The sequence below is a fragment of the Mycetomoellerius zeteki genome, unplaced genomic scaffold (genome assembly GCF_001594055.1).
Source record: "Mycetomoellerius zeteki isolate Tzet28-1 unplaced genomic scaffold, Tzet1.0 scaffold20, whole genome shotgun sequence".
Classification (NCBI taxonomy): Eukaryota; Metazoa; Arthropoda; class Insecta; order Hymenoptera; family Formicidae; genus Mycetomoellerius; species Mycetomoellerius zeteki.
In genome coordinates, this window is record NW_017256957.1 from 2570655 (window position 1) to 2597318 (window position 26664).

At 36.1% G+C, this 26664-nt stretch overlaps 1 protein-coding gene across 1 annotated transcript in view; it reads left to right on the plus strand.

Moving 5' to 3' along the window:
- The window catches only part of nAChRalpha6 (nicotinic acetylcholine receptor alpha6), a 286941-nt gene that overhangs the window by 146998 nt on the left and 113279 nt on the right, over window positions 1-26664 (plus strand). The window contains 2 exon segments of the mRNA XM_018447235.1: window positions 4740-4849; window positions 24706-24886. Of these exon segments, the coding sequence (XP_018302737.1) occupies window positions 4740-4849; window positions 24706-24886 (291 nt within the window).

The window sequence follows — 26664 nt, forward strand, 5'->3', positions numbered from 1 at the left end:
TTTGCTGCAGCAGCCAATCTTTTTTTCAGTGTACGACAGTATTTATCTTGGTACGATGTTAAATAAGTAAATAAGTTACCATTTGAAAAATCAAGATACCGCCCGTCGAAGCATATTAATTAAAAAGTAAATGTTTGAAATCTTTCGCTGTAAAGTTAAACATACCGCATTGGAGTCAACCATCGACATTTATTCCGCAAACTTAATGATAAAGTACAAATCACATTAATTGAATACTCAATCAATGTTATTCTACTGTTATTCTAATGTTATTCTACCAGCTATTACACGATACTAATAGTGGCAAATGCTAGCATATTTCACCCATAGACGTGTCTACATAACGATTCGTTTTAACTCTTTACGATTCTATATCCAATATACTGAATTTATATATAAGTGATATTTAGAATATTCATCAAACTATCGAGAGAAAGTACGATTTTTATTTATTATTATTATTAAAAATTTATTACTAAAAATGTTCGCTGCATTTGACTTCGCAATAAAATAGGTATACTACGTTAACAGATATTATTTTTAAATACTAAAATATTATTATATATATGAGGAGCAATTTAATTTTTTGAGTTAGAGACGGCGTAGTGTTCATTAATGAAAGATTTATATAAGCTACTCTGGGATGTTCAAAAAGCATTTTTTTCATCGTCAGTTTGTATATATGCAGAAAACCTAGATATTCAAAGTGTATTATGTCCTTTAACTAAAGACAAACAAAATGCATTAATTGTTTAACATTTTTAGCAATTGTTTAGCAATTCTATTTAACATTTTACTGATTGACATATTGTCATTTTCTGTAAAGCGCGCAGTTTTTTCGTGGCTTTCTTTCTCGTTTCCTGAAAATTATAAATTTTGGACAAAGCGCATTTTAAAAGTGTACTCTTCATATTATGAGGATTGTACCGAAAGTAATGAGCAATTTTTTATAAATTTGAATTTTTATTATTAAAAAACCAAGTAAATTGAAACTATTCAAGGGCGACCGCTACAATCATAGATCGTGTCAATATGAGCCTCAATTGAACGTAACAAGAAAGACGTGATGAAATCATTAAGGCAGACAGATTATAAACAAAACTGCAAAATATGAAGGCAATCAACAAAGTAGTGCGTTATTATCTTTGGGCAACTAAAACGAAATTCCTATTATAAGGGAATATTCAAATTTCTAGAATGACGTGAAAATGGCTACGTTTACACCGTGCATTTAAACCCCGGCCTATACAATAGACGTCCTTGTTTATCCTGTATATTAAACAAAGACACCTATCGTATAGGTCGCGGACTAAGCGCACGGTGTAAACGTAGCCAGTGTATACAAAAGAATCGAGTTTATGTAGAAAGGTAAACAAAAGTCTGTAAATTAAAATATACCTAATTTTTCAATAACAAAAAAATCAGGGATGGGAAAAAAGTGACGCCGTTAATTTTGCCATCACTTTTTATAATAACGATTTATTAATGTAAAAAAAATAAAAGAACAAAGAAAAAGTAACTCATCATTTATAACATATTAACGCGTTACTTTTACTTGCTATTTTAACTCGTCGCAAGTAATGAGTTACTTTTTTCAATAAATAACACGTAATGGTGACAAATTGCTTTTAAAAAGTGACTTTTCCAATCTCAGCTTTCAGTTAGTTATCGTTATTGTCGCAAAAAATTGCAACGTTTTTTTATCAAGTCGATATTATAAAAGAAACGGCAAAAATAAACGGCGTTACTTACTTTTCATTTCTGCAAAAAAATTTAATTTATAAAAAAAATTATTACTCTTCTCTCTCTCTCTCTCTCTCTCTCTCTCCTTACTTTCGGTAGTTTTTGTATGACTCTCGTATTTATTGAATTATTTTACAATTATTAAATTACAAACAGTTAAAAAATTCGTAATCATAACTTTGTAGTAAAAAAGAGCGGTGTAAACTTTGCTCCATGCGGTATTTCTATAATTCTCTGTGTTGGTGTTAAATTAACACCAATGTAATGTGAATTTAATATATCATGGATCTTAAATTCACACACCCATGATGTTAAATCTATACCATGATGGTATTGATATAAATACTACGGGTTTTAAATTCACACCATGTTGGAATTAATTTAATTGACATCATAACATTTAATGTTGTTATTAATTGAACACCGACCATGGTAAAAAGTATATAGACATCGCATGAATGTTAAATCCACACCGACATTTTTTAGAATGTATAGTTTCTGCTCTTTTTTTCTTCCTCTCTCATAACGCGCGTGCGCGTGCGCAATTCACATGTATCAAGAATCTCAAACCCTCGACGCGATTTAGCAAAAGTTGGCATAGTACAATGCAGCGGATATAAAATGCACCGGCGACAGTCGGTCGTTTGACAAGACGAAACGTTATTCTTCGAGAAACGTCGTCGTCGAGGATAGTCTTCATTATATACCTCGCTTCCGTAAATCGTCTTAAGATGAAGACTCCGAATCGTGCGTGTCGTAAAAAACGACGACTATCGCATGGAAACGAAAAATCATGAAAATCTCGGCACATCGGGGAAGACGGCTGCCTTTGTTGTGCGAACCCGATGAATTTCTCGTTTGTGCAATTCAGCCAAGTAATCTAATGAGCAAACACCGCGAACTTGGCGCGCGGACCGGAAATTGAAGTATACATTATGAAACGTACCATTGGTGCGATGTTTTCTATGCAAGCCGCGTGCCGCCATCGCTGTCGTCCGCGTCGCCGGCATCGTCGTCGTCGCGATCGTGAAACCAGGTCGCGCATGTCGCGCGCGCGGCCTTACCCCCGAATTCGCAGGCTTCGCACTCAAGGAATTGCAATTTTCTGATTCGCGGCCGTTCCACGGCCTGTAACGATGAATATTTAGCGATTGGTACGTGACTCCGTTGAATATCCAGGTTGAGCCGAAGGATCGTTTTCAAAAGGAATCCTTCTCAGACGAACATAACTCGCGAAACAGAGAAAATATAATTTATTGAGTTTGCGAGATGTATATCCTTTAGATGTCTTTCTCCGCATTATCCGCAATGCCATTTCTCTCATAATAATTTTTCGCATAAATCGCGCGCACCCTTTATACAGAGGTAATAGCAGCGACGTTGGATTAAAAACACTCACAGGTTTATCATATGGTGCGCGATATAAATGAAATATGGAGTTACACTCTGGTATACATACCGCGATAAATGTGATAATTCTAATTTAAATTACTCGTTTCTGCGTAATATCCGCAGTGTATCCTGAGTGTAGTTATTGTTATTATTTTTGTCCGTTTATAAGTATTCCGCGTGGCGCATTGTATTCACACGTAACTTCTTCGCAGTTACAAATTCTTCAAAATTATCGAGTCTTACATCGTTGGAGAATAATTCCTCATTACTAATCGTACATATAAAATGTGAGAGTCTTCGCGATAAACTTTGATCGTCAAAGTTGAATGTAACTTTTAGCTTAAAGTATAACACCACTCCATGCTGAGAGCTTTAGGATGACAAACCATCGCAAATTGACAATCCAGAAGAGTTTCGTTTATTTATGAGTATACTCTGATAAGTATGACTGTAAAATTCATGTTTGACTCTCTCTCTCTCTCTCTCTCTCTCTCTCTCTCTCTCTCTCTCTCTGATCTCTTTTGCTTAACTTAGCCGGTCAAACTTCATCAGCGGATAGAATTTACGCGCATAATTAATCTTTTATACAACGGGGATTAATTAACTCGTGCAAATTTATTCGCAGCCAAAGGTTCTGTACATCCATCGGTCCCTATTATCATGGATACTGGAGAATGGATGATGCGCAGTCTGGAAAGCGCCATCATCGCTTGAAATTATATCGAAATTATGTGTACCATCAAGTGTACGACAAAATTACATTGTGGTAAAAATTCTGTAGTTAAACAATTTCGAAAATCAAAGGATATAAAATAAAAGTTTTCTATAAATAAACCAATTATATTTTATTCATTTATTCTTTTCGAAGAATATATTTATTTTTCATATGTATTTTGAACTGCATGTTTTTGTAATATGCGCAATATAAGATTAAATTAAATAATTTTCAACCACAAAGGAGTTTTCTGAATCAATTTCAAGTTTTAGCATAGATTATTATTATTCACTACAATAGTTGTTTTGCGTGCTATAGTTCGATCACGGCAATAATATAAAGTCAAAGCGAATGTTAAGTGCCTATACTGATTTTATAATTATATTACTCGAATAAAGAGACGAAAATTGAAAATTATATGGACATTTATTTCTCATAATGGGGATTGGTCGAAACTGTTGGAAGAACCATTGCGTTTATTAAACGAGAAAATTGTACTCGTAATTAAAAATCTGAATTAATAGCACCTCAGATTATCCATTTCATATTATTATATGTATTGTATAACAATTTTCGTATTTATCGTCTAAATATAAGTACTCATAATATAAAGTGTCCGTTATACAATGATTGTCTCTCTCTACGTTTTCTATATGTATAGATAGTAATTATACGATAAAAATCTTAATTTAGATGATTCTATTGAAACTCAGGTGGATATTCATTCTATTAGAAATTCTTTCATATATTTCTACGGAATTGTAAAAGAGTATTCGAGTTATTAGGGAAAATGAATTATAATGGAATTATTTCGTTATGTTCAAAGAATGCTCGAAATGTTATTTCATACCTTTTAATTTATAATTTTTTCATTTCTGTGTTTGCGCAGGAGTGGACGGACTATAATCTCCAGTGGAACGAGACCGAATACGGCGGAGTGAAGGACCTTCGAATTACGCCGAACAAGCTTTGGAAACCGGATATCCTCATGTACAACAGGTAATCTGGCCTCGTTACATCTGCGTAGAAACTCTCATTTTGTATTGACAAGCCAGTAGCTTCGATTAACAAATTTGTTAGGAGCATTTCAGTCTCGGGCGCGAGAGGAGGGTTGGCCAGTCCCTCCCATAATAGAATTCTTAATTGAAGTGGTCGGACAAAAAGCCGCGTACTAAATACGCTCATAATCATCGTGTTAATAAAGTGTGTCCAGTAAAAAAACACGTCCACAGACCGATTTCCCAAAATTCCGCGCTCTAAAACTCGGAAAGTATTTTACTGTTTGAGACGATCTAATTGCGTGAAGATATTTAAACCAAGATAATTTTAAATTGATAATAATAGCGTAAAAAGAGAGAGCAGAGTAATTTTTTTTATGTTATAATAATCGAAGAATAACGGCAACCAAAATTGTTGAGACGCGAAAATAAAAATACGATAAATTTACGATATGTTAAATTGTTATTCATCTACACAATATTAAGTAATTCGCCGTGATTTAGCTACAATTGCTACGTATCGATGAGGCTAACCCACGGGATTTCTGTTGGCTCGGTCGCGATTCTAGACTGTCAATATTTTAAGAATTACCGTTTATGCGTCGGAAAGCCAGCAACCAGGCAAACAGTTTTACAATTTTACGACTCGTAGAATCCACATGACAATCGCAATCGTGAACAAACTGGTGCGACTTTATTATCGTAAAAATAAAACTGCACGAATTACATTTGCCCCGTAAGCAGCCCACGTTGAATTTCTCCGATGGATTTAAACGGCTGCCCCTTGTCCAGAAGGCACACCCACTCCTAAGAGAGAGAATTAAGATTTTTAAGAATGTCTTTTTCAGAAAAGCTGCGACGGCTAAGAAATAGCGCGGCACTAGCGCCACTGCAGCAAAAGTTTTTTCATTAACTTTAAGTTCGCTTCCTTGGAGACACTCCGTACGGAGCGTAAATTATTTTCGATGTACCTCGTACTCTTTTCACGTGCCGTTACGGTATTGCGAATGTAGTATTAAAAAAAGAAAAAAATTGAAGGGTACGTAACTTTTATCCTAGTGTTGCTTCGCATCTCTCTTATTCGAAAGTATTATATATTATATATTATACATATATATTTCTTTTATATATTAAAATTCCCTGAAGTGCATGCATTTACTTGAATCCTAGTAAGAGCCGAGTATATATTATACATTTATATACTCTTGTACTATGTATATCTTTACATTTTTCATTTGTAAATATTGTATCCACGTAATTATTGATCCCGATCGTAGAAATTTTTCTTATATGACGGATCGACTCGCTTCTCGCTTCGTATCGGTATATCTCTATACAATTTATATTTTATCGCAAATAATAATAAATATACGAAGTTGTGAAGCGAGTCGAACCAAACTTTCGAACGCAGTTATTACGCAGATTTTAATTGAAAGGCTAGAGTATATAACGAGTTGCATAAGTACCAGTCATTTTCATTTATCGAAAAATTCTTAAGTCAACCACGTCGTACGTTTCGCGAGGAAAAGCAGAGATTTGCAAGGGAAATTGTTTGGACAATCACTATTTTATGATTGAAATGGCTCGAAGAGCGAACGCAACGTTGAAAAAAATATCAAATCGAGAATCACGTCCCCGACTTAAAATAATCTCTTCTTTTTTTAGAACGAACCGTGGCCGGCTTATAGTCTCAGCCATTCTCTCTATCATAGCCTCTAGAATAATTAGTCTTAGGTATTTATAGGCTACTAGTTATATATAATACATACAATTTCCAGGCTGCTGTACGTGAACGCATTTATGCGATTCACGTTCGGCGAACCGCAAAATTAATACTTCCGTCGCCCGCTGCCAGCCGATTCGCGTGATAACAAAGCGGACAATGTTGATCGCGTGATCGGCCCGCTTCATCATACCCGTTCTCATGCCTCGCACTAATGCAATGCGGCTGATGCATAAGTCATACGTTTTCGATCGCCTGACGCGGAGTAATCAGATGGAACGGAATGCGATTTGTTGCAAATATCAGGAGAGAAGATTGATAATCGGGTGAAAAACTGGTTTTCTGTAAATTTCGGTAAATTTCGGTTTTTTTTTATATCGACAGTAACACAACCACTGTGCACTAACTAATCCTGTCGTGATTGAAAACGGAATAGCGAATAAATTCGGGCGGTTTAATTATAAAAGCGGCGGATGAAATAACAGCGTTTCGATTTGGAGGTTGAACCAGATTCTCCCTTCCCTCCTTCACGTACGTTGCACGCTCCGATTATTTTCGATCGGTTCGTGGATATTCGTCGTTCGACCAGGCGTAAATTAGATATTCGTCACCAACTGTCGACGACTATCGACCTGGACCGAATTAACAATCAAATATGATTAGGATCGTGATCCATATCCGGAATGAAATTTCGAGCCAAGTGGTATAGCTCGTAATGAAGCACTTTTTTTCTTGCAAAATTTTAGATTAAGTGTAACCGAGAACTGCGTTTAATCTGGTGTATTAATCCTTTCCAAACTTATACATTATGATCACAAACGAAACGCTTGTGTCATATTGTTAATCACTCTAAATAATGATCAGAAATAAAAAGCGTGAAGAGACACAGTTTCTTTTAAAAAGTGCAAACAGATAATAAAACTGTATTGTTAAAGAGATAAAAAAATTTATAAGAAGTTATTAAAATTGTTTAAACAGAGGAAGAATAATTTTTAATAACTGCGCATTTTAAATAAAAACTATTAACAAAATTAAATATATATGTGAATATGGTTCACAGAATTAAAAATTAATTAAATAAATAATAAAAAGAGTCAATTAGCCAGGCAACGATGCAAATTAAAATAATATACAAATATTGTCTATACGTTTCGGTTTACATTAAACCATCTTTTCAATGGACATAAATTTAAAAACTGACTTACAATAAAAGCATATGTATATATAACTTACTAGTCAATCGTTATAATAGATCGCTCAATAAATTTTTATATATTTTGTTTGATTCATAAGAAATTTATGACGGTAATTACTTTTGGTGTAAAATTAAAAATAGTCATAACAATTCGAATATAAATAAAATTAATTTCAACCAGGCTAATTTAGTAATAAATTGGTAGTAAAATAGATGTGAAGCAGTGAATCAAACGATCTATGACATTTAACCTTAAATAGGAAAAGGAGAAGACAAAGCTATGCCGTAAGGACACGGCAGAGAAAGACAATATGTAGACTGATTTGAAAGTGCACTGGGAAAAGTGAAAGACAGTAAGTGGAAAGAGGAGGAAATGGTCAGCCAGACAGGCCGAATCCACCTCCGACCGCAACTAACAACTAGCCAAGTTAGCTAGCCTGAGGTCGGAGTGAGAGAAATTTCTCGCTGGGAACTGCCGGCGCTCTGGTAAAGTGTGCGGGATCACTTCAATTAATTAAAGTCTCGTCTCGGGGAAACTTTGCCTTTGTAGGTATCATGGGAGCGTACAATGACTCGGGACTACCGGACGACTTTCTCGTAACCGACGCGCAAACCGGAAATTAATTTTTCAAAAACACACATGCTCGATAAGATCTTTTCTTTTTTGAAAAGGAATAATGATTTAGACACACAAATACGAATTTTTAATTTCTAATACGTAGCGGATATGAATAGACGGCTCCAAAGTATAAGTGATGGCTTGTTAACCGAAAGTGACGTTAGAGATCGATAGGAACACTGATGACTGGACAAGTTAAGCTTGGACTTCGATGGGTCTCTCCAGTGATCATTTTCAATTTGCTGCTTGTCCCTCCGCGAATACCGGGATCAATTTGTAATGAGCGCTTATTGTTTCATCGACGGTACGCCATAACGTACTATACTGTCCCGATGCGATCGCATTTATTCGTAATCATTCGTGTCGTGTTTCGTACGTGTATAAATGTGCGTTCACAGGGGCCTTCATAAGAGGAGAGATATTTAATCTTAGAATACTACCGCGCGCGCGCGCGCGACATTGAGTGATACAGTTATTGTTGCTATATTGATAGGTAAATTTTACGTGTTAGGAAATAGGCTATTTTTAATATTAACGTAACACCAGATTTTCATACATTCCACACTTTTAATGATAAAATATTTATAAGACTTTTATCTGGATTGGGAAAGTTTACCTGTTTTACAAGTTATCTTGTAAAAGCAACTCTATAATTACAGTTATAGTTTTTTCTCTTAAAAAATATCTAGTTACTGTCACAAATTACCGTCACAATTTTATAAGTATTTAAAATGTAGTTAGTCGTTACTTTTCAGTCATTTTTCTATTAATTTATTGTAATTTTTTGCGTTGCTATTTTAAATACAAGAATTTTATACATTTCTAACATTACTGATTTATTTTAATTGTTATACTAAACATTGACATATCAAAAGACTTCTAGCTTAATTCTTAATACAGATATTTGTAGATGTGACGATTTTATCAGAGATAAAGATATATTCTAATCACACACACACATCAGAAATAATTACTGAGCATTTCATTTTGATCAATCCATATTAAAGAAAAAGTTTAAAATATATAAAGTAGTCATAAAACTAATTATTAAATTAGTTACCCAAAAAATATAACTAATAACAAATTTAATTGGACACTCAATGCGCACAATTGATGCACACAAGCTATACACAAATTGATAAAGATATATATTTAATATAAATATAGACGTCGGTTAAACGTAAAATCCTCAACACACTTTATTGTGTACTATTATATAAAATATGTATTTTATAATTCAAAATATTTAATTTCACTTTTGCACTCCGATATATTCTTAACCGTTTTAATGTGCACCAGTGCGCACTAATGCGTCCAACCGAATTTGCTATAAATTAAGTTACTGTTGTAGATAGAAAGAAAAGAACGAAGTTAAGTTACAGTTACTGAAAAAAGTAACTCTAACTGTAACTTTGTTACAAATAATGAGTTACTTCCCAACTCTGACCTTTATAAACACAAATATTTGATTCATTAACTTCAACGGAAAGAAAAAGAATAAGTACACTATCAAATTCAATCTTGAAATGATATGAAGCTGGTGGAGCACATAGTCAAATATCTCCTATAACTTGGGCGTGCTGTGTACCAGAATGACATGCGATATGCGACATAAGACATATGACGTGTGATGTATATCATAAGACAATTTCACTGCACACCAAAGCGGTAAGACATTTATCGTTTGTCGTAACTTTGTGCATACACTTACCTGTATCACGAAATTTCTTTGTAACGGATTTCCACGTATAACCCGTAATATCACTCTTGCTGTCTTTTAATATATAATTCCATAAACATGAATGTTTTTCAATTGCTTTCATAAATTTAGTTAAAAACATTGGGTCTTCCTTTGTATTTTCACTACGGGCAAAGAGTGACTCTGAGAATTACTCCGGCTAATCACAGAGAGTGACAAAGTGACTGTTGGCGCCTCTCTTTAAGTTCTCTAACGATGGAAATCAATGCAGCGATATTAATCTTATGAAACATATACTACTTACCTTAAAATATGATATCGTAAGACAAATGTTGCAGTCGTGTTAGTGGATATTTAAGATAAACAATGCATTTCATACCCGTTCAAGCGATATATATATACTTTATAACATATTTGTCGCATGTCGCATATCTTATGTTGCATGTCGCTCTGGTGTGCGGCTCGCCTTACCAATAAAATATACAATAACACAAAACTACTTAAAAATTGAAATTACTTATCATGTCTCTGTTGTAATACTAACTATCAGGGAGTCTAAATTACACCCAGAGAAAGGCTTCTTCTATTAAAAGAAATGTTTCTTTGTCATACGGTTAAAGAAAAAGTTTCTTTGATTTGAACGTCATTTCTTTGATCTGAACATAATTTCTTTACATCAAATAATTTTTTTATTCGATTTCAAAAAATAATGTTCAGATCAAAGAAATGACGTTCAAATCAAAGAAATTTTTTCTTTAACCATGTAGCAAAGAAACATTTCTTTGAATAGAAGAAACCTTTCTCTGGGTGTAACATAATGAATTTTTCAAAGCTTGTTCCCGCTTGTCCTAATTTTTAGCATGGTAGATGGGACCTCCTGATGAATACCGAAGGTATAATTTAACGCCCAATAATCTCACTCACTTTCACGTAAAATTTACGTACGATAACATACTACAGTTAATACACATTGGAATATTGCTATACTTTCAAAAAATGAAGAGAATGCGCACACATTTATAAATTAATATAATATTGATTGCAATATAATCATAACTGTAACCAGTTTGCAAATAACAAAGATTGGTAACATAATTTAAATATCAGAGAAAAATCAAATAATCTACGGTTAGTGTAATTCTAAAATTTTTTATTGTATATATGCTTTTTATCGCACACACAACGTGCGCATGTAAAACGTTGACCGTGGGATTTTCATCATGTCAGACCGCAAATATTTCCTCAACCTCATTCGTAGGGACCAAGACACATAAATCGTCGCCAGAAATTATATCGTCGATTCTCCGATAAGTATATCGTAGGCCGCTAAATCATTTAACTTATGTGCTTCCATTATCGACTAAAAAAATTTATGGGGGCCTCGGCGAAGGGAACGGTTTATCGAGGCAGCTGTGCGAAATCTACCTGATGTCTCGTGGTTCCGATAGCATTCCACGCCTATTCCAAAAACAATCGTGCTTCATACAATCGACGAAATAACCCCACCGGTTCGATGATGCTTGATTTACGTGTTCACCACCGTGCATCGACTTTACGTGCGCCCGGTTGAAGCTCACGCTCGCTGTCGCGTCTACCGAATTGGAACTACCGTCACGTTTTCCATTGTTAAGCGCGAAATGTACAAACTCCGACCTCGCTGTTCTTAATCCTATGGACGACCCAGTTTCAACAACGCAATGTTTTTTTCTTTCCTTCTAAAAACTACGTTTTATGGAAGTACCGTTGATGTTTACTGTTTTTACTTGTTTGAATTTATACAGAATTTTAATTATAGAATGAAACATTTATATCTTACACGATAAAATAATTTTAATTCTTATGAAAGGAGAGTACTTTCAATAGGTTGTTTCACCGGGACAAGTGTTAACGTTATTTTCAAAATTTATGCCACTTTATCGAGATGAGGAACGGAGATTTTTTGCCATCACAGCTACATGAATAGGGATAACAGGAGCAGGTTATCTCACAGTATGCACACTTATATACAGAACGAGTCCTGTGGGCGTTAGGTTTTGAAAATATCGGTTTCAATCCTGTTATAGAAGTTGGAGTGTAAATAAGATAACGATAGAGAGTCTACTGTGTGCTTCCATTTTGTAACCGGCTTCGGGAAACGGTTATGCGCTGGTCCCTTCGAGGGAAAAGGCACTTCCTATGGAAGCGTAAAACGAATCCCGAGTATCCCGCTCGAAGGTACTTTCGGGCATTACCGTCAAATTTAAGCCGCCGTTAACCCGCGGGACTCAGTGTGTGTGTGCGGCTCGTAAAATCCGTTTCTGAACACCTTCACGGCCATGAGAGCACTCGTTCACCTCGAATTGAACAGCACATCGGCCGAGCTACTCCTGAAAAGTTTATGAAGCGGCCGCGGTAATGTCTTACTTCGTTCGCGGCCGAAACGCGCGTTCTCGCGCCCTCGCTGTACTTTGGAGAATTGAAATAATCTTGTACATTTTGTTTTACAGCCCCGAGGTGATTTTTCTTACCCAGAGTCTATTTTATTTTACACTCTCTCTCTCTCTCTATTATCTGAAAGATTTATTTTATTTATTTCACTGTTCCAGATTGTGTTACATATATCACAGTCAAAGTGTTAACTTTAGTAAATATATACACTTACTAGTCAATATATACATTTATGTATAGTAAATATATACATTGACTACAGCAGATTATAGAAAATGTATACATTTACTGACTGAGTTGACACTTTGACTGTGATGTATACAATTGATGAATAAAAGAAAAATATGAAATTGTGCACAACCGAGGATTATTGAGATTATTCTATCTTGTTGAAATCTGTTTAAAATTGAACATGGATTACCCTTGAGAAATCTTTATATATAGATTACGGGCTTGTTTATATATACTATTCATAGAAATTCAGGATGTCGCTCGAATTTGATGGTTGTCAGAAATCTTGTGGGTCTTGCAAAATAAGTTTTAAAATTTGCACGAAGTGACACACCGCGCGGAATAGGATAATCTGAAAAATGCGAATACGTCCAATCGTATTATTAGCACATTTCGGTGTGAATTTGACAATGGAAAATGACGCGAGTCAATAGAGGCAAGTCACAATGCGGCTATCCATTCCATTGTCGACGCGGCTGTACGAATCATATATACGAATATTTTGCGAACCACAGCGGAAACATGAGCCGCCGCAGAATTCGATCGAACACAGCGAAATATATTCACGGAATTCACTGGTTGATCTATCCACAGATCCAATCCAACTGGGCTCTCTCTCTCTCTCTCTCTCTCTCTCTCTCTCTTCCCCCCTTTATATAAGTGTTAAATTTATAACATTCCCTCTCTCATACATATTGGGCGGAAACGAGGGCGCGTTTGATCCACTGCGATTTTCGCGGCTGTCTAAGAGAGAGACAGAAACAGAGAGAGAGAGAGAGAGAGAGAGAGAGAGAGAGAGAAACGGAGGAAAGGTAAAGGAGAGACAGAGACACTTTATATATTACAAGTATATATATATATATATTTATACACACAACATATATATATATATATATATGTACTCTAATCTACATACTTGATCCGGTTATTTAATCGAATCACGCGCTCTCGAACGAATGCGGTCGCGATTCTATCAGTCACTACCCTGGGGATACCAAGGTACATAGAACACGGTTCGCGTCCGTCCGTACCATATACTATTTCCCCGATCTACATACAAATATAGACTCGTAATCATTCCCGTTATTTACTCACGTCGGATCGAAAATGTGTTTGATTTTCTCTGCGCCTCTATAAGAAGCGATTCGAAACTGTATCTCTCGTTTATGCTTCTTAGTCCAATCGACGTAAAAGCTCTATATTCCACAGGATATGGCGTAAGGAATAATCAAAGAATAACAAAATGCACCAGATTGAACGCTATAAGTTTCTCGATATTAGGAGATAAACATAGAATCTATCCTAAAACAAAAGTGCAAAACATATATACCTAATAATATCATGTCTCCGAGAGAGATAATATTATAACTTAATAAACTTCAATGCAATGCAGAATTCCATCATGCGAATGCCATTGATTGAATTAATTTTGCATAGCATGATTCGAATGTACTGATATCTGATCTAAATTTACGTTAGTTTATTCAATAAATTCGAACAATAACGAATGGAATCTTCGTGTTTTTACAATATAGATTTATGACTATCATATTACATATCGCGTTCCGTTCTGATCTGATTCGTTTTCCAGCGAATGCTGATTGGTGTATAACACCTATAGAATCGACTAGATTCTGTAAGTTACGTGTCTCTGAAATTTATTCCGTCAAGAGCGAATATGGCGCTCAGCGAGCGATGGTTGTAATTATGTGAATAATTAATTGAAACGCAACGTCAGGCCACCCCGTTACTGCGGGCCACCGCATGACCGAGCTCGATACCTGCTCCTTTTACAGACACCGTTGAATTCGGTTATTAACCAGGATGAATGCGTATCCTGATAATGAAGTCCCGAGCCACACGAAAACGAATGAGGAAATTTCTCCTGGAAGTTTCCTCGCATCACCACTTTGATCATATCGACAGTTTACTTTTCATCTTACGAAATAGCTTCGCATCTGTCGGGAAACTGTCGCACAAGCTGTCCACGAGGAAATTCTATTTCTCATCTCTTTCTTGGTGCGGACAGTTAGAAAAATCGAGAACATTAATCTTAAGACTGTGATATCACGTATATAAGGACAGAAATGGCGACATACTTGACAAAGTATCTCTATCAACGTAAATGTATGTTGTAAGATCGGTATATTCTCGCAAGAGAACTTCTCCGATGGGCGTGTTAACTAAAACTATTGTAATAGCTTTACTGAGTGCAGACGAGCAAATTTTCATATTGAATGCGACTCTTGATTGAATCTTGCTAGTATTATCTTTCGAATCGACGTGCCGTTAATATTAACACGCTTCCGGAACGTCTTAGCTCGAATGCCAGGAAGCACCAGGAAGCTGAAAATCAGTATTGTTTGCAATATTCACGACTGACAGTAGTAGCTCGCCGCAAGTCACCTAGTTTCGCAAACGGGAGTTTAGGCAACGTTGCGCGTCGTTTCTTGGTGATTTGGCGCCGTTAACTTTCCGACGGTTTTCCCGACATTTATGACATACGGAGTTTGAGAGCGGGTCACCGCACCTCGTTATATCGGTACTATTTGCTCGTGGGAACGCAATGAGCGAGCTGGACTAACGGCGTACATGCACATAGAAACGATCCAAAATGTTAAATTCACGTTCGATATAATACGAATTAATTTGATTAATTTCCAGTTGATGTTTCTTTAAATTTGTTTATACCAGAAATTTGACCGTAATATTCATGATATTAAATGTTTTGACATTGAGTTTTAGTTATTCTGTCGATACAAATTAAAAAATAAAAATTTTTTCTTATCTTTAGTCATTCCAATTCAGAAACTTCAGAGATCAATTCTTTGATATTTTTATTAAAATGAAGTTGACTGGAATTTTATTTAAAACTCATTATGTGAAATACTCTACAAGATTGCTTACATTATCGAGTGCACAATAGTTGACACGCTCGCAAACGGACAGTATAATTACTGTAGAAATGAAAGGGAATACGAACAAGCAATTAAAATTACATTGATTAGATAAAAAAATAACGAAACTTTTCATACTGTTCATGCGATATTCATATGTGATTCGGGACTTCAACCGTAAATACAACGTTGATAAGAAAGCCAGAAAGGAACGGGTTTCGTGGCAAGGTCGGTGAAACCCCAACCGTCTTAGAAAGTTATGAAAGGAAGAGAAAAGAAAGGTTGGACTGCTAATAAAAACCGAAATACTCTTGTTAGCAGAAAAAAAACTCCCCGGAATGTATATATATAATTCGCGAGTTCAATCCTTGATCGGAATGACGGCGACGAGGACGATTAAATCGATCAGTCAACGCGTAAACCTGTGAGACACATGAACGACGGAGGACGAAGACGTCGACCGATCAATCCAGCCTCGAGGGCGCAACCCGAATTCCACGCTTGACATTTCAATCTCCATACGAAGGCGCCTGTAGCGGATACGCGGCTCGTTAGTCGTTGCATGTGTCGGTTTATGATAACGATCAATTCTAACGAGATGAAACGGACAGTGCTTTACGATCTCTCCGTGATACGAGACAAGGCTGTCGCTGTCTGTCGTTTGTGCTTAGTGTCTAACAATATCTCTTTTTTTTCTTTTTTTTTGTTCGGCTTCTTTTCTAGCACGCAGATATATTCTCGCACAAGAAAAGTCGCACAGAATATAAACAGACTTTATCACGCAGACACTTCAAACAACGTGCACCTAGTAACAATATATATTCTACTGTAGTTGAAGATAATTTACAGGTGGATCGCAACTATCTAGAAAATGCTGTGTCGTACTGAAGAATTGATTACGCACTTTGATCGTCTCTTTAGCGTCTCTCTAAAATGCGAAAATCTCTAAACTTGTTGCATTCGATTTCATAATTTTGTAGCTGGAATGACAAGATCTTTTTCTCTTTAAAAGTAGTCTTCTTACACTATGTAAAAATACTATATATCGGTTTTTTTTACAAAAATATTGTGCTTCTTAATCTTACAGAATTACTGCTCTCTACAAAAAAATATGGTAACAATATCGAATTTATGATAGGATTAAATTGATGAAGAATTAAAAAAGGAATCATATGAGAATCGAAAGATATCATCGAGCGAATAAAATCCTGCTTATAAAAAAGAAAAGGCGACATATGTTAGATTATCTACCGATTATCCGAGTAAATCCCGAGTATAGGCATTGGATTAATCAACGATCGAAGGACCTTCGATATCGCGTACCGCTTTAAACGCGAAGCTTTCATCACGAGTACATGTGTGGATATTACAATTAGCATTGATAGAGAAAAAATTGTAAAGGTACATGCGATGCAGTCAGGCCAATATTTAAAAAAATTTTGAACAAAATAGATCTGTTCACGTTGCTTGCATTTTTTGCACTTCTCTTTCTCTCTTTTCAATGTTCAAATATATATTTATTTCGTTTTAAATGCATAAATTTTGGAAGATTTCAAGCAACGCGAACAAGCCTAATGTAATAGTTGTGTTCATGCTACGCAAACGATCGACGTTTCAAAATTTCTCAATGCACGCGCCTGCGTGTTATGTCGGGGCGCATCGTTGCAGCAACCGCCAACGGACGGCGGAACTTTTCCCGTCATCGATCCATAATATTTTTATATTCTTGCTGACCCGATCGCGTAATATTTTCACCTTTACGCGGTATTTACGCGGCGCACGCATCAGCGGGCTACGCGACGGTACTCGCGAGCGTAGACGCGTCGGAACCTATAATTAACGTTGCGCAATTTTCCTTTTTCCTCTTTTTTTTTTAGAAAGGGACAAGAAAAAAAGGGTGCATTTGAACAAAAGATACATTTTGTAAGACATTAACTCTATGTGGATCATTATATTTGTTTTGGAGATTACTTACATGATCGATGGTAAAATTAGATAATAATATTTTAGGATTGGTAAAATTACTTTGTTCAAGTAATTAGTTACAGTTAGTTTTTTCTCTCAAAAAATAGTTATCGTTATCAGTTACTGATCTTGAAAAGTAACACGTTATAATTATTTAAAAACGGAACATTACTTTTCAGTTATTTTTCTGTTGTATTTGTAATTTTTTGCATTGATATTTTAAATACAACAATCTAGTACATTTATAATATTACTTTAAGAAAAATTTCTAAAATTATTTTTTACTTATCTTAAACATTCGATTATGTGCTATATTATTTATAATAAAATAATACATACATTTATAATCAAAATTATGTGGTCAATATTAAGAAGTATATTCACATACTAAAATCTTCTAGCTTAATTTTTACTACAGATATTTAGAGAATGTGATATTTTTATTAAAGAAAAAAATATATTCCATTCACACAAAAAATAATCACTCATTGTTTACGGAACACTTCATTTCACTCAGCTCATATGTAACGAATACAAAGTAACTATAATATAAAACCGTGGCAGAAGTTTTATACATTTTTTAGCAGTTACTGAATAGTTATATCAACTCTACTTAGTAATTGAAAAGTAAAACTATTGAGGCTCAAAATGTAACGCTTTGCCTGCATACAAAAGATACACAAAATCTCCATTTACTGAACAAAAACAGGACAATAACTAATGGTATTTTAAATAATAATAATAATAATGTATTATAATAATACTAGACAATAACGGAGCAAGTATCTACACAAATATATTTTATCGGGAAAATTGTTTCGGTCACTGAATTAAGCTCTATCAAGTTCTTCCATTTCCTACGCAACATTGTTTCGACTAATAAGAATACAGTAACATTACACAGTAACTATAAATGAGTGTCCACGAAAACTGCATACATTTCTACCAGGGAAATAATTAAATTAATTACTAACTATAAAAAAAATGTAACAAAATTAAGTTACAGTGAAAAAAAAGAACTTTAAAAAAAGAAAGGAAAAATGTACTCTAACTATAACTACTTCGTTAAACAATACAAAATTTTTAATTTGTATATGCATATTATATTTTCAGACGAATCATACTCGTTACAAATTCAAAGATCGTTGACTTTCTAATTTAAAATCGATCATTTCTTTGTTGAAATGTACTTTTCTTTTCGCTATTTCGCTAAAGACGATTTCGTCGAGACACAAATAATAATACAGATCCCGACAAGCCATTGCGTATCTCGATTCCGTGCCGTTTTTAGAAACAATTTTATACGATTTTATAGTCTCGCTGACGAAATTACTGAAGGTTTATTGGAGCTTATTCATCATCCGTAGAGTACAACATAGAGTCTCTTCTCTTGGAGTAGCTGACTGCGATGGCGGAAGAGCTCTCTTGTCGGGCAAGTTCTTAATTGCCTCTAATAATTATCGTTCCACTTTTTTCGATCGATCTCGCTCACCTGGATTATCTTAAATCGGTTTTAAATCCTCCATCCCACCAATATTATTTAAAGATACACCTAGCATTCCAGTGCATTGAAGAGGGGTCGGAATGCTCGTTACTCGTGGAACAAAAGGAGGGTAGCTGCCTCCAGAGCGCGTGACTTACTTGTTGCTCACAACACCGGAGCGTTCTCTTCTCATGAATATCGCGACCCACGAGAGACGACGTGCTGCGTGAGCGAGAACTCGCGGACGAATGAAGAGCGAACGGGGCACAGAGACGAAACATAGAAACCGAGGGGGTGGGTCAACAATTCTCGAGAACAGAATTTATCCCGAAAACCTGACAATAGGTACCGCAGTGGGGTCCGCCTTTGTTCGACGTGGAACAATCGACGAAAACACCCCTCAGAATTCATGAACGCGGCAACGCGTGGACTTTGACGCACACCGGCACAACTGGAAGATAGGAGTTCGCAAAAGGAAGAGGAAGCTAGAATGGTTTGATAAACATTGTCCTTTAATCTCGCTGGACCATGTTTCATTCTCAAGGCCCATCGCTGAATATCCTTTCCGCTCCACTATTCTGATCCACGTCAATTGCTGTTTTATTTACTTGCCCGCACTTTGATTATCGCCAGTCAATCACAGTCGATATGTAATCGCTTCTGGCGTTAACATATGACTATAGGTGCGGTTCACTTGATGCTACAAATGCTCGATACATTTGATTGATCAATTGGGAAAAAGAATTTACTAATTCACCGATCAAAAAAATGCTTCGAAGTATTTGTAGCATCAAGTGAACCATAGTCTATATAAACGCCAATACGTCAGTACGTAACTTTATTTTATACTTAACTAATTATTATTTTGTTCGTACATTTATAATAAAATTGAAGATTTTTTTAGTTAATATTTCGAGATATAATAATTTCCACTATTTAACATTAATCATATTGACAATAAATTTTTTAATAATTAAAAAATTTATTGTCAATATGATTAATGTTAAATATTGGAAATTAACCTTTCGCTTCTTGCAATAACTGTGTTAATCAAATAACTTTGAAGTCACAATTTGTAAAAGTAATTAAACTATTCCTTTAACGTACATAAAAGCAACAATTTACAAAATCAATAAAATTCCACTTTAGTATAAAAGATTAACTTAAATTTCTGTCAGCATTTAATTAAAGCTTTGAAGGACAAAGTTTTTCTTTGACTCTCTCAAGCTTTAATTCATCAAAAGCGTAAATTTAAGTCCTCATCAAAACCTCTATTTTTCTTAGCTTCTATCCTCTAGTAGCCCTGCGAACATTGGAGTGACATTCGACGATTCGTATTCGCGCAATTCACCTCCACTATTGTTATTTCGAAGGTCCAATTCACACAGACGTTCTTTCCATTCGGAAATTGAGGCGTTGAAGATCGGACTTTTCGTACAAACATTTACCGTTACCCAGGCAGAGGTGCTTGCTTAGAGAATCGAATAGAGTACATAAGTCTCTCACAAGTTACGTCCGTAACATCACATTGGTGAGATAGAGCCTGACCATTCTTTTTCCATTTCTTTTCTTCGCGCGGCTTTCCTACTCACTCTTCCATCGGATTTTCAGATGACTCTAAGCTCCAGATAAACTCGTCGAGATATGTGCACCCCCGATTACCGTGCGCCGACTATCTTGAATAATAGTAAAATCCACCTCATTTATGTTACGCTGCCGCGGAAGGATAGTATCATATTCTTGGTGTCTTCTTTTCTTGGCTTATCTTATCTACTTGTTGTTGCGATGTCGCGTTTCCTGCTAATCAAAGATGCCGAATCAGTGTGATATATCTATGTTTGAACATAGTTAGAATTATCGTGAGTTACCTGCTAACTGCAAAAATTTTGTTTTACGCAATTTGCAACTTGTACAGAATACCGTGGTACGTTTAAGGATGTACGGTACTCATTTTTACAAACATATTAATACAATGGAATCTCGATAACTCGAACCTCTATAGCTCGGAAATCTTTGTTAGACGAAAATTTTGTTCATTCCTTTCCACTCCGCTGCGAAAAACCTCTATAAATCGAAATAAAACTTACCTTAACTCGAATTATTTGTCAGATATTTAGATACGACTTACTAATAAATTGTAAAATTGTAATACTTAATAACGCGATTGTAATTATTTGATTAATCCGACCTATCCCCAAAACATTTATTACATGTATGCAATAAATAATTCACTGTTAAAAATTGAATTTTTTTCCTTTAAAAATAATGATAATCGGAAACTTATTAATTCTCGTACAAAATCTCCGTAAGTCGAATTTTCATATGTTAACTTTCTTTTACTCATAAAATTCGATAAGTCGAAACCTCTATGACTCTCAAGAGAAGATTTTAACTCTTCCCTTGAGATTCGAGTTATCGAGAGAGATTCGACTGTATTTATATTTTAAATAGACTATATACGTATAAATATATAATAAAAGTTGTGTTTATAATATTTTGTTTTTATTGATTTATTAATTTTATTTGTTATTATTTTTAATTGTTATAATACTAAATTTAAAAAATAATGACAATGATCTTAATGTTTTTTTATTTTTTATACAAGTATTTTAAGTATTCTCAAAATGATTTATGCAAAGTTTTATTGCGATGCAGAATTAATTGTTCTGTAAACAAATAATTTTATTTGTTTACGGAACAACTAATCTCTACATCGCGTATCGCAATGAAACTTTACATAAATTATCTTATATAAACTTAAAGTACTTATATAAAAACCAAATTTTTTAGATTTATTTTTAGATTTAAAGATTGTTATGAATATGATCTAGAATAATTTATAATTTTTTCAGAATTTTTTCACTATTTTGTAAATATGCGTAATGCATCCTTAGCTCGCGTTGAATAATCTTCCACTTCGTTTCACACTATGCTAAGCAACACGTCTCAACACGTTGAAAAGATTTCGCGTAACGACAGTTTGTGGCATGCACGGAACTTCCTTATATTCTTAACCATCCTATGAGTATCCTAGGCAAGTACTTAACGTCGAACAATCGTTAGGCATTCAGGTACTTGATTTCTCTTCGAGCGGAAACTTTTGCGGCCACTGTCGTCATAGGGTTGAGGGGTATTAACGAAAACTTTCGCAAATTTACGAAAAGTTTATGATGGCGCGGTATCGAGTGCAATGCAATGTCGAGCTAAATTGTAACTTCCATTACACGGGATTACGTTAAGTTACATCAAGAGTGTCGCAACTTTCTTGATACAACGTATTCCTCGTCAGTGATAATGGAAGCGAACTGACGTATATTACTTACCGTACTTCATTAAATTTCCATTCGGCAAACACCGTGTGCATCGTTTCTAAGGGGATGAAAAATAAAAGAACTTTCACCTTTAACGTCCAAGAAAATTCTATGAAATCATGTCGGAGATAAATCGAGATCGTGTTGTCGCAGCTCGATATAATTGACACTCCTGTCAATAATGTGCCGGAAACGATCTGTCATTCCCGCGATAATCCAGTCAGAAGATCGCCATTAACCTATATATTAATGCGTCCCTTGATGTCGTTAATTAGCCCCTTACAATTCGATCATTAAATTCCGTGTCGTTATCGCGAATTCTATTGACCGGGTCGCTGATAATGTTGGGTGCCACGTGTGCAGTTTCTCACGATTCTGTTATAAATTGCTGTAGCCATTGTAATATTTTCTTCGTAACTAATTAACATTCGCATAACAACATATCATCGCAATAATGGCCACGAAATGCCGTCTGTAGTAGTTGTATTCCAAGCGTATCGCGCGTTCCTCACATACATCCAGGAACAAATGCGGCAACGGGATAACGAAGTTCCCCGTAAAAGAGGAACAACGATCGACAAAATCCAATGCCCGGTACTCGCTGCAACACGGTTTCGTTCCGTCGTGCACGAACGAGATTAATTAGTCGGACACACTTTTTGGGCGAAATCCCGTTTCTCGTTAGTCTTCATTAGCCACACAACAACGACGACAATGCCGCTATCCATAACGCGCCGGAATGAACGTACATTAGAGAGAGCGTTCGACTAGTTTTTCAGAACAATCGATATCATAAGCCTATTTTCCCTGATATTGGGTCGCGTGCGGACGAATTCGATTAAAACACGCGTTAATCGACATTGAAAGAGAAACGTCACTCAGTTCCGTGATCTAGGACAAATGGCAAAACATACAAAACCGACAGGACCGCATTTAATATCTCGTCGCGAATAAACGGACGAACGCCGCAAGATCACGTACGAAGATTATGACACAAGATAACGATTAATACATGGTGTTGAAAATTCAATTTTCCGATGAAATTAATTAACTTTATTCTCCAAAGGGAGAATCACCGAAGTGCTCCTTTTTTTCCGCCACCCTCCCATCGTTCTGTCTTATCCCCTTCGTTCTCCATTTCGCGATAAGGTGTAAAAGTAGCTAGTAGCGCAAGGGCTTTAATGATACTATGGCATCGATTTTCGATTGGCGAGAATGACATCCTCAAAACCTTCGACAATACCGATACCGTCTTCTCGTAACGACTCTGAGAGAACATTAACGATGCCAACACATTGCTTTCACGAGTACCTTCGCGAGTATCAATTGCTACAGGTTGTCTCGCAGGTCGTCTAATATTCGATTTACCTACGCCGAACGTATTATAGTTTGCGTGACAACGTAAAGGATACCCCAGCCATTTATTAGCACGTTTCCCAGAGGAATAGGAATATCCTTTTCGCTTAGTCCTCGCGCTTGCTGTCCTATTATACGACATCCGAAAACTTAATAAGCCGCTACGCTAAATAAATATGTCCTAAAAATTCGCGCGCGCAAACTCCCGGGACCAGCACAAATATTCACTTTTATCCCTTAACGCTGTTTAAGTGGCCGATTCGAATTATTCTTAAGGGATTAACACGAGCTGGCTCGCAGTGTCCTTCCTCGTCCTCTTTCTCTTACCTTTCATCCTTTCTCTTTTTCATCACAATTCCGGGTCGCGCTTAAAGAGCCCACCGTAAAAGCGGTCCTAAATGGTTTGCATTTTCATGAATAACATTCGCGAGTGTCCTTTTATCGTTCTCCTTCACCTTCATGATTCTTATCTTATTATTCATTCAGAACGTTCTATGGAAGATACAGCTGGATATTATAATTTAGATAAAAGTGGCGAAAGTACAAGCCATAACGTGCGTGAGGAAACATAACGCGTTTATAAAGTGAGACAATAAAGATTGGTAATCTCAGCATTTCTAATTGCGCTTAATCTTGAATCTGTTAATTTTTTCGTGTAAGAAGTGTTTCTAATGGATATTACAGTGTCACAAGAAAATGTAATTAGAACAGAGAAATTCCCCCATGCTTCAAGTATCCCATCCATCTCCTTACTTTCGAACAAGCGCGACATTCACGTGACATTCTCCGTTTGTCAATATTCTTCGTGCGAGATCTTGCCGGCGGCAATAAGAACTGACGGCCCGCTCTATCATGTGGTGATTAAAGAGACGCGCTATTAAATCGGCCGCGAAACGATCACAATTGACGACAGACGAGGATAATTAATGGAAGTATGATATGAAACGTTAGTGCGGATGAGGGTTTCGACGGGACGTACCAAACAAACGTGGTGGTCACGCATAACGGCAGTTGCCTGTACGTCCCTCCGGGCATCTTCAAGAGCACATGCAAGATAGACATCACTTGGTTCCCCTTTGACGACCAACACTGTGACATGAAGTTCGGATCCTGGACCTACGACGGCAACCAGGTACACTACTGTCTCCACTTACACACCGACACACGCTCAATACACACCGAGAGCACCAAGATTATTATCGATCCCTTAAATTCTTCCGAATGAGCTACACGCGCTTTTACTCGGGTAAACCGGAAGCGAAGGGTGAAAGAGGCGAAGAACCATGAAATGTGGCTGTCCTAAGTGCAATCGATGAGACCGCCGTGCGATGCGACAAAAGAAAAGATCTCACATTTTCACGATTACAATCTTCGGAAAGTCTGCCATAAAATTTATATTAACGTACATGATGATAGCAATATAAAATCTTCAGAAATTTCTCATTATCCTATCAGTGCAGATTTTCCGAATACTAATTTGTAGTCAATTTGCATTTAATGTTTCTTTACTGCAAATAAAATCGATCTTTTTATAATCAGTCGTGATAATATATGTTAGCTAATGCAAAGTATATAGCCATTTCAAAATTAATAAAAATTTATAATTTTTTTTCTTTATTTAATATCTTATTAACTCATCCACCGCTCAAATCTATATATATAATACAAACGGTTATAATTAAAGCCAAATGAATATTTAAAAATATATTTATATGAATATTTGTACATTTTTCTAATACGCATATTTGGGAATTAATAAGTAATTAGTTCGTTGTCGAAATTGGAACGATAAAAACGTGCCTCAATCGCGAATCTCGCCGCTTAATTACCGTCCAATTACCAATTACGGTCTCGTTCTCGTTTAACGAGCTCGCGGCCAAATTTCCATGCAGAAAACTGCCGAGAATTATCCCAGTGGCGTCTCACCGTTCCACGGCGCGTGAAACGGGGATTCTCGTGAGATCCTCAGCGCTCTATCGACGTCGCAAATGGAGCCACTTTCGTTGTCCGTTCGCCATCAGAGATCCCTTGCTGCCATAAGAGACTCGACCTGCCTCCTACCTCGTCCCAGCCGTGACCAGAAAAACCCCATCCCGCGCCCGTGACGGGCATCTCGCGGCTTCTTCTGTCCGACACAAGACTCACGAGTGCAATACACAATAGCGATGCTCCATAGATAGCCGTTCTCACGCTTCGTAGCTTCAGCTCGGATCTATATACATAATATAGGCATATATATATGATATATAGCATTACATGTTACACACGTACGACACACGTATCACACGCACCGTTTTCTGTAATGTGTGAATTAGATCGAGTGCCGCGTGAGGAAAGAGATGAAGTAAAATAGGGTAGTGTCAGGGATACCCAGCACTCCAGAAGAGAACATTCGTCGCGAGAATTATATCCTGCCGTGTTTCCAACGTTTTTCGCTACTTTTCATTTGCATTGAAAATTTTGGTTACATCTTTCGAGATATGACATTTTTCATGATATGTCCGTCGAGGTAGAAGAAGAACGTCACTTTACAAACATCAGTCGATATCACCGATTATTATTTAATATCCTTTGATAAAAGCATAATGAATTTTACATATTTTGTTGCGTAAAATAGATTGAGAGCACTTATACACTATTTTATGCACACGTTAAATTATTCAGCATGCGAGATGTCGATTAACGTGCGGAAATATGCTGATGGCGCACGGCTTAAATCGTTGAATTCGATCGTGCTCTGTTCAATTATTTCCAAATTGCGGGTTACTTGAGGTGATCACCGTTAATGGAGCGATTTCCTCGCACTATTATGGAAACGCTATTTCCATGCGTCGAACCGACGGCATCAATTCTATAATGTCAGAAAGCACGTGGTTACCTCTGCTCGATCGTAATTACTTTGTCGCATAA